Source organism: Bos mutus, chromosome 1 (genome assembly GCF_027580195.1).
Source record: "Bos mutus isolate GX-2022 chromosome 1, NWIPB_WYAK_1.1, whole genome shotgun sequence".
Taxonomy (NCBI): domain Eukaryota; kingdom Metazoa; phylum Chordata; class Mammalia; order Artiodactyla; family Bovidae; genus Bos; species Bos mutus.
In genome coordinates this window covers 81,358,326-81,372,778 of record NC_091617.1, presented here as the reverse complement: position 1 = coordinate 81,372,778, position 14,453 = coordinate 81,358,326, and the positions used below count along the sequence as shown (strand labels likewise).

General features: G+C 38.7%; 1 protein-coding gene across 2 annotated transcripts in view; it reads left to right on the top strand.

The window, feature by feature from the left end:
* The window catches only part of VPS8 (VPS8 subunit of CORVET complex), a 295,718-nt gene that overhangs the window by 120,491 nt on the left and 160,774 nt on the right, over positions 1 to 14,453 (top strand). For both annotated transcript variants that reach the window (XM_070372173.1, XM_070372165.1), the window contains exon 28: positions 8,859 to 8,930. In XM_070372173.1, the coding sequence (XP_070228274.1) occupies positions 8,859 to 8,930 (72 nt within the window). The remainder of the gene's footprint in view (positions 1 to 8,858; positions 8,931 to 14,453) is intronic.

The window sequence follows — 14,453 nt, the reverse complement described above, 5'->3', positions numbered from 1 at the left end:
AACTGTATTTGTTTTCTTGTTTTGAGAATTTTTTTTTAGGTAAGTATTAAAAAATCAGATTACATGAATTTAGCAGATGTTTTCTCCTAGTCTGTAGTTTGTCTTTTCGTTTTCCTAATACTGTGTTTTGAATAGCGGAAATTTTAAATTTTGATCAAGTCTAATTTATTGGTTTTGTTTTAGGAATCCTGCTTCTGGGGCTGTAGCTATGAAATCTTTGCCTAACCCAAGGTCACAAAGATATTCCCTAGAAGTTTTATGGTTTTACCTTTAAAGCTGTGATCCATTTTGAAGAAATTTTGGCCTGTGGTACAAGGTTTAGATGCAAGGCCTTTTTTTCTTGCTTTTTTTTTTGCATTGAGATACCTAATTCTTATAGCATCATTTGACAGAAAGACTGTCCTTTCTCTACTGGATTGTCTTTGTAGTTTGTCAAAGACATATCATCTATGTATACTGGGTCTATTTCAGAACTCTGTTCTATGCCCCTGGTCTGTCTGTCTATCTTGATGCCAGTACCACACTGCCTTGATTACTGTAGCTTTATAATGAGTATGAAAATCATGTTATATGTTCTTATTCTTTTTCAAAATTACTTTGTATTTTGTAGTTTTGGGGTTGTTTTTGGCATTTCAGTATGAATTTTAAGTTATCTTGTTAACTTCTGCAGAAGCCTGCCTGGATTTAGATTAGGATTGTGTTCAGTATTTAGTCAATTTAAGAATTGACTTAGCAATACTGAATTTTGTGACCCATTAAAAGGTATACTGTTTCATTAATTTAGATTTTCTTTAATTTTTCTCAGAAATATTTTGTAGTTTTCAGTGTAGTTTTCTAAGTGATAGGATTCAATGTAATGTTTTCTCAGTTCAGTTCAGTTCAGTTGCTCAGTCGTGTCCGACTGTTTGCGACCCCATGAATCGCAGCACGCCAGGCCTCCCTGTCCATCACCAACTCCCGGAGTTCACTCAAACTCACGTCCATCAAATTGGTGATGCCATCCAGCCATCTCATCCTCTGTTGTCCCTTTCTCCTCCTGCCCCCAATCCCTCCCAGCATCAGAGTCTTTTCCAATGAGTCAGCTCTTCGCATGAGATGGCCAAAGTACTGGAGTTTCAGCTTTAGCATCATTCCTTCCAAGGAACACCCAGGGCTGATCTCCTTTAGAATGCACTGGTTGGATCTCCTTGCAGTCCCAGGGACTCTCAAGAGTCTTCTCCAACACCACAGTTCAAAAAGCATCAATTCTTCGGCTCTCAGCTTTCTTCACAGTCCAACTCTCACATCCATACATGACCACTGGAAAAACCATAGCCTTGACTAGACAGACCTTTGTTGGCAAAGTAATGTCTCTTCTTTTCAATATTATACAATTAAAATTTTTTGAAGTGAAATAATAGTTGCCTCCCACTTATCTTGCTCTTATATACTGCCATAAGGAAAACTGGTGTCAACTTGACTTTTCTTAACTTTCCCAGAGACTTAATCTTTTCCTAGAGTACCAGAATACTTTTTTCCTTATATTAATATTTAAAGACTAAAAGTTTAAGATATTGGAGAAGGCATTGGCACCCCACTCCAGTACTCTTGCCTGGAAAATCCCATGGATGGAGGAGCCTGGTGGGCTGCAGTCCATGGGGTTGCTAAGAGTCGGACACAACTGAGCGACTTCACTATCACTTTTCACTTTCATGCATTGGAGAAGGAAATGGCAACCCACTCCAGTGTTCTTGCCTGGAGAATCCCAGGGACGGGAGAGCCTGGTGGGCTACCGTCTATGGGGTCGCACAGAGTCGGACACGACTGAAGTGACTTAGCAGCAGCAGCAGCAGTTTAAGATAGTACTTAGAATTGACTATTTTCGGTCAGTTTTGCCATATATGTACTGTGGGCCTTTTCAATATGTGAATTTGAGTCTTTTTAGTTTAAAAAAGTTTTCTTGAATTACAGATTTAAATATTTTTTTTCTGCTCCATTATTTTGTGCTTCATCTTCAGAAACTTAGGGTATTTGTATATTATATCTTCTTTGTCTTCTATATTTATCACCTTTCTTTGGTCTTTGTTATTTCCTTCTTTGTTTAAATTTCATTTTCTTGGTTGTTTTTATTTATGTTCTCTATTTCTGTTAACTATACTTTTGGTCATATCTGTCCTCCCTTTGGTAGCTTGTAATTCTGTCTTCCATTTCTAAGATGACTTATTTTTCTTTCAGTTTTTTTTTTTTCCCTCGAGTTCAGTTAGCTCTTATTTCACATTTTCCTACTCTTCATTTCTTTTCTGAATTCTTAAATTTCTGGTTTGTGATGTTCTTTCAAATCTGCAATTGTATGTTTAAATATATTTCATGTATGTTGAGATATTGTTTATAGTTTACTTCTATTTTGTGGCTAGTTCTTATTTTTATTCTTGAGTGCCTTCACTTTCTGGGTTTTTTTTTTTTGGTCATTTTTTAGTGGATTTTTCTGGACTAGCAATAATTGGTGATCTTGTTGGATCATGGGGGAAGATTACATACTATTTTCCAAATTCAAGTACCTGCTTTATTTGCTATAACTAAGTGCAGTTTCTTAAATAGTGTCTTTGGGGTGTAGTCTGTTTTCTCAATCTTTGGCAAGTCTCTTGTTTTAGTAGGATCTTTTTCTTGAGCTCTTCCTTCTTTACTACAGGTCTCCAAGGAATATATTTCCTTTCCCTTTTCTATCTCAAAAGCTGTATCTTGCCAAGACCTCTGATTCATACTTGCCAGACTCCTTCCTTTGATCTTCCTATCAGCCAGTGCTATGATCCACTGGGTTGCAGACCTGGCCTCAGTACTTGCTCACCCAGGATGGATCTTCTTTTTCTTTTGGAGGTGAATTCCATTTGATACTCTATGTGTTCTGTGCCTGCTGAAACCTCATCATACCCTCCCTTCCTCTACCCAATTCTCTCTTGACGGTTTTGTTTTTTTTTAATGGGCTTTGGAGCCAACTTTGCTAGTTGGAGATGTTTACTTTCCCACATTTGTGTAAGTCACAGTTTTTAATATGTGTTGTCCTTCTAGTTTTCCCATTAGTCTGGATTCTGGGTTATTCTTTTTCTTCTTTTCTATATGTGTGGATCTTATTGGGAGATATGTAAAGAGATTAGGACAGGGGTTCACAAACTACAGGCCGTAGACCAAATCCACTGCATTTGACCTCTGGCTTGGGTGAGACAGAATATTTTTCTATTTTTAAGGATTATAAAAATGGAAGAATATGTCATGCAAACCACATGTATCCTACAAAGTGTAAAATATTTTCTCTCTGGTCCTTTACAATGTTTCTTGACCCCTGGATCAGGATTTAGCCAACTATCATTCAGTTCAGTTCAGTTCAGTTGCTCAGTCGTGTCCGACTCTTTGTGACCCCATGAATTGCAGCACGCCAGGCCTCCTTGTCCATCACCAACTCCCGGAGTTCACTCAAACTCACGTCCATCAAATCGGTGATGCCATCCATCCATCTCATCCTCTGTTGTTCCCTTCTCCTCCTGCCCCCAATCCCTCCCAGCATCAGAGTCTTTTCCAATGAGTCAACACTTCGTATGAGGTGGCCAAAGTACTGGAGTTTCAGCTTTAGCATCATTCCTTCCAAAGAAATCCCACGGCTGATCTCCTTTAGAATGGACTGTTTGGATCTCCTTGCAGTCCCAGGGACTCTCAAAAGTCTTCTCCAACACCACAGTTCAAAAGCATCAATTCTTCAGCACTCAGCCTTCTTCATAGTCCAACTCTCACATCCATACATGACCACTGGAAAAACCATAGCCTTGACTAGACAGACCTTTGTTGGCAAAGTAATGTCTCTGCTTTTGAATATGCTATCTAGGTTGGTCATAACTTTCCTTCCAAGGAGTAAGCGTCTTTTAATTTCATGGCTGCAGTCACCATCTGCAGTGATTTTGGAACCCAGAAAAATAAAGTCTGACACTGTTTCCACTGTTTCCTCATCTATTTTCCATGAAGTGATGGGACCAGATGCCATGATCTTCATTTTCTGAATGTTGAGCTTTAAGCCAACTTTTTCACTCTCCACTTTCATCAAGAGGCTTTTTAGTTCCTCTTCACTTTCTGCCATACCAAAACTCTGTAATAATTTTAAGGGGCTACAGAAAGAAGTTTTTATGACCAAATTCACAGGTGACTTTGGACTTGAAATTTAGGTCTACTTTTGCATTTCACAAACTGTCATTCTCCATTAGGACGTCTTTACATATTATTCCTCTAATAAGCATTGTATAATTAGAAGAATCTTTGTGGAATGATAATGTTTTAACATAAATGTGCCATTTTGGTGGCAGCTGTTAACTACAGTCAAAATATGTCATTGTGTATATCACAACATTTGTAATAAAAGTATTTCACCACTTAATTATGTTTATAGTAGTAAACTTGCAATGTGTGTTTCAAAGCAGTGAATACATGTTACTAAAAGGCAAGTGGATAAAGCAGTTCTTTTTTACTTGCTGTCAATGCTGTAGTTATTTAATACATAGGCTAATTCTCCATGATTTTGTGTTTACTTGAATAGCACTTGTATTAGCAGATAGTATCTTGTCTGACAGCGGAGTGACATCTCACTTTGGCAGGCTGAGTGTGAGGGGGAAGTTGTGTTTGTTTGAATGTGTGTATATTTGTTGTTTTCCTAAGCCTTAGAACTGAGACACTTTCTCGACCATCTTTCCCTCTTCAGACTGGGTTGTGTTTAACCCATGTAAACACCAAAATACCCTCTGTTTGAGCTTTTTGGGTAAGAGTTCCTACAGTTCCCTAGGTAACTCATTTCAGCTTTTCTTAACTAACCGCAGCAAAGCATTCTAGGTGAAGAAAAATTTTTTTATAAAGATTTCATTTTCCTCTGTAATTAACTAGACAAATCAGCAGTCATTGTTTAAAATGCTTACTGTGTGTCAGACAAGAAAAGGGAAAGAAGGACATGCTAGTAGAGAAGAGCATGAGCAGAGGGTCTTTGGAGAAGTTGGGGAAGCTTGGGGCCAGTTTAAAGAATAGCAGATATTCTGGTTTGAATGTTAACTATGATGTAGTCTTGAAAGTTTGTGGCTTGGAAATTCTTCTTTAATCTGTTGGTACAATACATAGTCTATTTCCTTGCTTCGGGATAGTCAGTAGTAAATTACTGCTTTGTAGATTTAAACATTTCATGCACAGATGGGCATAATAAAGGACAGAAATGGTATGGACCTAACAGAAGTAGAAGAGATTAAGAAGAGATGGCAAGAATACACAGAAGAACTATACGAAAGAGGTCTTAATAACCAGGATAACCACGATGGTGTGGTAATGCATCTAAAGTCAGACATCCTGGAATGTGAAGTCAAGTGGGGCTTAGTAGCATTACTATGAACAGAGCTAGTGGAGGTGATGAAATTCCGGCTGAGCTATTTCAAATCCTAAAAGACGATGCTGTTAAAGTGCTGCACCCAATAAGTCAACACATTTGGAAAACTTATCAGAGGCCACAGAACTGGAAGAGGTCAGTTTTCATTTCAGTCCTAAAGAAGGGCAATGCCAAAGAATATTCAGACTACCACACAGTTGCACTCATTTCACATGCTAACAAGATAATGCTCAAAATCCTTCAAGCTAGGCTTCAGCTGTTCATGAACCAAGAACTTCCAGATCTACAAGCTGAATTTAGAAAAGGCAGAGGAACAAGAGATCAAATTACCAACATCCGTTGGATCATAGAAAAAGCAAGAGAATTCCAGAAAAACACCTACTTCTGCTTCATTGACTATGCTAAAAAGCCTTTGACTGTGTGGATCACAACAAACTTTGAAAAATTCTTAAAGAAATGGGAATACCACCCCACCTTACCTGCCTCCTGAAAAACCTGTGTGCAGGTCAAGAAACACAGTTAGAATTGGACATAGAATAACAGACTGGTTCCAAATCAGGAAAGGAGTACGTCAGGACTGTACATTGTCACCCTGCTTATTTAACCTTTGGGCAGAGTACATCGTGTGAAATGTCCAGCTGGTAAAGCACAGGCTGAAATCAAGACTGCTGGGAGAAGTATCAGTAACCTCAGATATGCAGATGACACCGCCCTTATGACAAAAAGCAAAGAGGAATTAAAGAGCCTTTTGATGAAAGTGAAAGAGGAGAGTGAAGAAGCTGACTTAAAACTTAGCATTCAAAAAACTAAGATCATAGCACCCAGTCCCATCACTTCATGGCAAATAGATGGGGAAACAATGGAAACACTGAGAGACTTTATTTTCTTGGGCTCCAAAATCACTGTGGATGGTGACTGCAGCCATGAAATTAAAAGACGCCTGCTCCGTGAAAGAAAAAGCCATGATCAGCCTGGAAAGCATATTAAAAAGCAGAGATATTACTTTGATGGCAAAGGTCTATATAGTCAAAGCTGTGGTTTTCTCAGTAGTCATGTATGAATGTGAGAGTTGGATCATGTAGAAAGGTGAGCGCCGTAGAATTGATGCTTTTGAATTGTGGTATTGGAGAAGACTCTTGAGAGTCCCTTGGACTGCAAGGAGATCAAACCAGTCAATCCTGAAGAAAATCAACCCTGAATATTCATTGGAAGGACTGAAGCTGAAGCTCCAATACGTTGGCTACCTGATTCAAAGAGCTGACTCATTAGAAAAGACCCTGATGCTGGGAAAGGTTGAAGGCAGGAGGAGAAGGGGACGACAGAGGATTAGGTAGATTGTGAGAGGGTAACAGGCAGGAAGGCCAGGGGTCTCCAAACTGAGGAAATAAGCTGCAAGTGTTTCTTAAAATTCTATGTTGCTATGCCGACACCTGGTTTTGCCTGAACTGAACTTTTCTCAAATCTTGAGCTATCCAATGCGTTTTTCTTATGGAAATGTTTTTCTTAAGCTATGTTAATGAAACTATGTATTTGCTTTGGAATTTGCCTTTCTTCAAAATGGTTCCACCTAAGACTAACTTTTGACTGCTAATGGCTCAATGAACCAGTTTTCATATCAATGCTTTACGGCTGGGGGATGACATACCTCATGCCATCCTATTTCAAAAATGCATATTGTGGGAGAGGGGCCTGGTGAAACTCCGTCAGCCTTGAGGTGTCTCTCTTATATGATTACTAACTTTATAACAGGCATAAAATAGCTTATTGAAACTAGCAGGTGGGGCACTCTCTGTCCCCCTTCTGATGTCTATGTCAGAAGCTTTCTCTGTCCCTTTTTTTCTTCAATTAAACTCTGCTATACAAAAGCTCTTGAGTGATCAAACCTGGTCCCTGGTCCCGAAGTTAAATCTTCGGAGATCACAAATCCAACACTGTTCACCATAAGCTATCAATTGGATGGCATCACCGACTCAACGGACATGAGTTTGAGCAAGCTCCGGGAGATGGCGAAGGACAGGGAAGCCTGGTGTGCTGCAGTCCATGGGTTCGCAGAGTCAGACATGACTGAGCGACTGAACAGCAACAAAGGGCCGAATGTCCTAAGAGAAAGCCTTAGGAAGATCTTCAAGTCTTTATCACTCTTACTCAATAAGTATTTTCATTTCAGTTTTTTTGTTTGTTTTTTGATTTTTACAGTGATTTGTTGGTTTCTGCCACACAGCCACAGGAATCAGCCATAATTATACATATATCCCCTCTCTCTTGAGCCTTCCTCCCTTCCCCACTCCCACTCCTCTAGATCATTACACAGTGCCAGAATGGGCTCCCTGTGTTACACACAGCAGCTTCTCACCAGCTCTCCATTTTACACATAGCAGTGTATATATGTTGATGTTACTTTCTCTGTTAGTCCCACCCTCTCCCTCCCCAAACTGTGTCCACAAGTCTGCGTTTCCATTCCTTCCCTTCAGTTTCTTCATATATGCGGCCTATAGCTTCTATGTATTTTCAGAATCCAGTGCTGTCATTTACTTGGGTGCAAGTTCTATTCAAAATGTATTTGGCTCTACTTGAGCAGAAACATAAAATAAAAAATGCTGTACTTGGCAGTGTTGTGAAAATAGAATACCTATTCTTTGTATGTATTCTTGAGGATTTTAATATTGTCACAGTTTTACCATAGTAATTTTTAAAAGTATCTATTGTTGAAAATCATTTCTTCCTAGTTGTCATGGAAATTTCTTTTCATGACAGTTAACAACTGTATTTCAGTTATTGTTTCCAAATAGCATGGACGGGATGATGGCTGAGCATGTAACATGTATTTCATCCTTTTCAGATTCTTGCTCACAAATTGCCTCTTCCCATCAGTATTCTTTCTTTCTTGTTGCCTATAAACGTTGCCTTCCTTTGTTGGATTTTTATAAATTTTAAAAAGTAGCCTTTATTTTTGGTTGCAGTAGGTCTTTGTTGCTGTGGGTAGGTTTTCTCTAGTTGCAGAGAATAGGGGCTGCTTCCTAGTTGTGGTGCATGGGCTCTGCGGTGCAGGGCTGCTCTTGCTGCAGAGCACAGGCTGTAGAGTGTGTGGGCTCAGAAGCTGTGGTGCGCAAGCTTAGTGGTTCCCCGGCATGCGGAATCTTCTTGGACCAAGGATTGAACTCCAGGGATCTACCTCGTGTCCCCTGCATTGGCAGGCGGATTCTTATCCACCATATCACCAGGGTGAATCACTTTTGGGTTGTATAACAATCACTTTATTTTTATACTTTTTATTCAGAATATCATATAATATTGAATAATGTAGCCTTCTGTTAAACTCACTAAAAATAACTTGTTGAAGTTATATAAGAAAAAACCTATTGAGGAGTGGTTATCTTATTTGGGAATTTACCTATTAACAAGAATTTAATATCTTGTTTCCTTCTAAAATTTTCAAATAATACTTACCTTTTTAAAATTTCTTTTTCCTTTTTAGACTTTTGAAGATTTTAAAAATGATAAGCAAGCTGTAGAATATCAACAACGTATTGTGGATATTTTGTTGAAGGTGAGTATCCCTAGAATGTCTTTGTATTGATATTTATATTTATAAAAGTGAATTACTTTATAGCAAGTTCTAAAATAATCTTGTTTAATAAAGGAATATGTTAAAATCATTTAAAAATTTTATTATGATGTCTTTGTCTTCAAAAGCTAAAGTACTAATCATTAATTCAAAGAATATAATGTATCTCAGCTTTAGACTGGATGTTGGATACAGAGTGCTACTCTTGAGAAATGCATATTGTGATAATTGCTATGTTAGTATGATTACATTTAATAATAGAGACTAACTTCAGAATGCTTTGAGAAAATAATGTTCTGATGCCTGTCTCATACTAGCATCACTGTGTTGCTAAGGTAGTGCCATATGTAGTTTTGCCATGGTACTGAGATGATGGGTAACTTAGGAAGGATTTGAGGCACGCAGAGATGATCATCCCAATCTAAGTCCATCTGGATTCAATTGAAAACTATTTTGAGATTCATGCTGTTGCTAGTGAATGACTGCGGAGACAGATTCTTTTCCTGTCCATCTGCACAGCTTCACCCAGGCCAGTTTCTTCTTGTAGTTAAAAACTTAGAGTTTTTATCCTGTTCATTTGGCTATAAAATGGTAGTTTCTTCCTCTTAGTGACTTTTAGATTATTTTGGAGAAGAGATCAAAATTGAAATATTTTCTTTGTGTATAATATTAATTCATTAACTACATTTATAGTAGTTCTTTATAATTTTCAAAGCACATTTATATACATGATCTCATTTGAGCTCTTTATTAGCCTTGTAAAATAGGCAGTGATGAATATGAGAGCTCCCAAATAACGTCAGTTTGATCTTGGTGGCTAGTATGGAGAATTTTCACTTAGGTTTCAAAATACCTTCCCAAATGGTCTTATCTTGTCCTTTAATCTGTGATCTTACCTTTCTTCTAGGTAATATTCTTCTCCGGCTTCCCATTATGGTGCAGTTGAAATTAAGTTCTTCTGTGAGAGAAAGTTCAAAATAATAACAGTTTGTTGTGGAAATTTAATTTTTCCCTATAAGTCTGGAGTGTAGGCAGCCTGGTCTAGTAGGATGGGTTCACAAACTTGTCAGGGATGCACAACACTTCCGTCTTACTGCCGTTGTTCTCAGTCCATGGTTTGTGTCTTTCGGTCCAAAATGACTGCTTAGGCTCCAGTATTACCTCTGCATTCTAACCAGCCTGGATGCAGAAAGAGATGAGGTAGAAAATGTTCTCTTTCTTTGAGAAAATTTCTTAGAAGTTGTGCACCGGAATTCTGCTTGTATCATGTAGATAGCACTTAGCTAGGGAGACTGTGAAGTGTACTCTGTATGGTGGGTGGCCACGTGTTCAGCTAAAAATGAGTTCTGTTTCTAAATTAGATGGAAGGAACAGATGTTGGAGCACAAGTAGTAGTTTTTGCCATATCCGTGTAAATTTTAACATGGTATCCAAGATCCTTTTACTTTCTGACCCCTGACTACATCTCTATAGCTGCTCCTTCTCTGACCTTCCCTCTCACCCCACCAGTCTGTATTATTAACTCCTCAACAGTTTTTTTTTTTTTTGCCATGCTTAGCAGCTTGTGGTTCTGAGTTCCTCGACCGGGGATTGAACCCCGGCCATGGCAGTGAAAGTCTGGAATCCTAACCACTCGGCTACCAGGGAACTCCCTTCTCACCAGTTTTAAATTGTTGAAATTCAGTGAACTTTCTGTGTCATCTTTTTTGGCTTATGTTCTTTGTGTGAGTTTTCTTTTATCCCATCATGTGTTTTCCTTTGCTTTCTCTGCCTGGCAAATTCCTAGCCATTCTCCAAGACATAACTCAAATATCATCCATGAGAAGCTCTTCAGAACCCTCTCTTACACTTCCAGTTTGACTTGTTGCCTTTTCTCTGGGATCTTGTAACACTTCATGCTACACTTGACATACTGTATGGTTTGTTTACATGTGTCTTTTCCTACCTGGAATGAGTTTCCTGTAGGTAGAGACTGTAAGGATATGTTTGTTTGTTTTTTTGTCATTATTTTAACACATCTAGCACGATGCCTACAATCTGGTAGGTGTTCAAGAAATGTTTGCAAGTTGATTGAATTAGAATTTAAGTTTTAAAACTGTACTAAGTTGGGAAAATGATCCAAATGAAGGAAATAAAACTCCATAAAGTACTTAAACTGTTACTCTTGGTGAATTATTGCTTTTGTATATTGTTTTTTAAATTGAAGCATAGTTAATTTATAGTATTGTGTTAGTTTAGGTATGTAGCAAAGTGATTCAGATATATATATATGTATGTGTATATATATGTATTTTTTTTCAGATTATTTTCCGTGATAGGTTATCAGAAGATACTGAATATAATTCTCTGTGCTATACAGTAAATTCTTATTGCTTATCTGTTTTATTATAGTAATTTGGTTTTTCTAAACTTTTTATTTTATATTGGACTATAGCCAATTAAAGTGTTGTGATAGTATCAGGTGAAAGGCAGAGGAACTCAGCCATACATGTACATGTATCCATTCTCCCCCAAACTCCCTTCCTATCCGTGCTGCCACATAACATTGAACAGAGTTCCCTGTGCTTGTGAATAATGATTTGTATCTGTTAATCTTGTACTCCTATTGACCCCTGCCTCCTCCTTTTCCCTACTAGTAACCATAAGTTTGTTTTCTGTATCTGTGAATCTATTATGTATATAGATTCATTTGTATTATTTATTAAATTCCACATGTAAGTGATACCATATGATATTTGTCTTTCTCTTTCTGAATTACTTCAGTAAAGTATAATATTCTGTAGGTCCATCCTTGTTGCTGCAATTGGCATTATTTCATACTTTTATTTCTTTTTGGCTGTGCTGGGTCTTCATTGCTGCATGGGCTGTTCTCTGGTTGCAGTAGCAGGAGCTACTCTCTAGCTGTGGTTGCATGGGCTTCTCTTGTTGCCAAGCATGGTGTCTAGGGTGCACGGCTTCAGTAGTTGTGGCTCCCAGACTCTAGAGCACAGGCTCAGTAGTTGTGACACATGGACTTAATTGCTGCTCGGTATGTGGGATCCTCCTAGACCAGGGATCTAACCCATGTCTCCTGCTTTTGGCAGGCAGACTCTTCATCACTGAGCCACCAGGGAAGTCCTACTTCATTCTTTTTTATGGCTTAGTAAGATTCCATTGTATATATATAAACCACATATTCTAAAGCCGTTTGTCTCTTGATGGACACTTAGGTTTCTTCCATGTCATGGGTACTATAAATAGTGCTGCTATGAACATTGGGGTGCATGTATCTTTTTGAACTAAAGTCTTCATCTATACAGGCTTCCCTGGTGGCTCAGATGGTAGAGTATCTGCTTGCAATGCAGGAGACCCAGGTTTGATCCCTGGGTCGGGAAGATCCCCTGGAGGAGGAAATGGCAACCCAATCCAGTATTCTTGCCTGGAGAATTCCATGGACAGAGGAGCTTGGTGGGCTTCAGTCCATGGGATCGCAAAGAGTTGGACACGACCGAGCAATTAACACTTTAATCTTTTTGGGCTGTATGTCCATGGATAGGATTGCTGGATCATATGGTAGCTGTATCTTTAGTTTTTTAAAAGGAACCTCCATACTGTTTTACAAAGTGGCTGCATCTTATATATTATTTTGATAGTACTTAACCTAGGGTCAGTGAAGAATGACCCTATCTCAAATGGTAAGTTTGAGATTATTTTCTCATTCTGGTGATAGTTGTAGTCACCATGTATGTAGCTTTTCTGAGGGAGCACAGGCAAGTACCAGAAAACAGGAGAGTGAGCATCAAACCTCAGGCATTATCATGGGTGCTGAATGGCTGCAGACATAGAGTGGGAAAGCTGTAAATTTGTGACTTTGTATAAGATTGCCCAGAAAATTTTGTAAGCATGGTCTCTGAAATTGATCAGAAGAAATGGAAAGAAGCTAAAATTTCTGGGATAATACCTAGTTGGGCACTTGCTGAGGTGGCAAGGGAATGGGGCTGTGAGTTACTCGAACTGTTTCCTTAGAAGACGTTTTTAGGATCAGACAGGTGAGAGAGTAGTTTACACTTGTAGAGCAAAAGGAAGAGCTAAAAGCAGAGAAGAGCACTAGTTGGGCCCTGACAGTTGAATCCTAAGAAAGGACCCACATGCGGAAAGGAAATGATGATTGAGTATTTTAAAGCTATAGAAAGCTCTTTGAATATTATAAATTGGAATTTAGATACACAGATTACAACTTGAAACATCCTCATATTCTAGTAATGATAATTATGCACTTGAGCAAGCTGTGATTGCTGGACTAAGTAAAAGACAGGGGCAGTAAAAGACAGGGGCAAACTGCTTAGCAAAGTGAGAAAAGGCTAGGCCAAAAATGGGGCCCTAAGGGAACATTTTATCTTTGAAGGGAAAATGAAAGGAGAGAGTTTGTAGATGAGATGGGCTGTTGTTGCCTAATTTGTTGTAGAATTGCCTCCTTAAGTTCAGTTAGTTTAAAACAATGCCTGGTCTTCCTTCTCAGACTTCTGCCATCTCTCTTTGTTAATAGCATTGTTCTCCTCCCTGCTATCAGGCTCAAGACCTGTCATTTTTCATTCTTCCTTTAGCCACATGTTTCCACACATGTGAATACCTGCCTCTCTGCAGTGACTTTTGCACCTGTTTCTCCTTCCCTGTTCATCACTGCATTGTTCTGAACTCCTCTGACTCTCCCATGGACCTCTGCAGTCCCATGCATCTTGGTCTCTCTACCTTTATTTCTTGCTTCTGTTACTTTATCCTAAGCATTGCTGTTGGGGTAATTTTCCTATGCATAGTGCTGATCACAATCAGCTCTCCTCATTACACCTTTAGTAACTCCTCCATTTTCTAACAAATAAATTCTGGATTCCTTGGAATGGGATTGGAACCCTAAGTTTTTCTTTTGGTTTGATTTTTCCCTCCTCATGCATACTGCTGCATTCTAATGAAACATGGTATTTTTCCAGACAAACTTATATTTTCTTGTGTTCATGTTTTTGCCCCCACTCTTCTCTCTGCCTGGACTGCTCTTTCTCCTGACATTTCTTCCCCTGTCATGGATTCCACACGGGCTTTAAAACTTAGTTTAGAGGCTACTTTTCTCATTTTTTTGTTTCACATTTTTTCTCTGATCAGTTGAACTGAATTTCCCCCACTGTGCTTCCGTTGTCATTTGTTCCTTTATAAGTGCTAATCACATTATGATTTTTATTTAAGATTTGTTTACCTGTCTCACTTTGCTTTCTGGTTCACAATTCCCTTGAAGGCTTCTACCATAAGCATCTTAGGCATAGTAGTAGGTACTCAGGAGATGAGAGCTCACTTAAATCAGAGGAGAGATTATGACTTGATAACTGTGTGTGGTTGTAAAGAGCATGTTATATGAAACCATCTGTTCACTGAACTGCTTATAGCCAAGGCAGAAGCCATTCACTTCACTGACTCATAGGCTGGCTGGCTTCTTTTCTGGGATACCTTCATTCTCAAGCTGTCTTACCTTTAAACCCG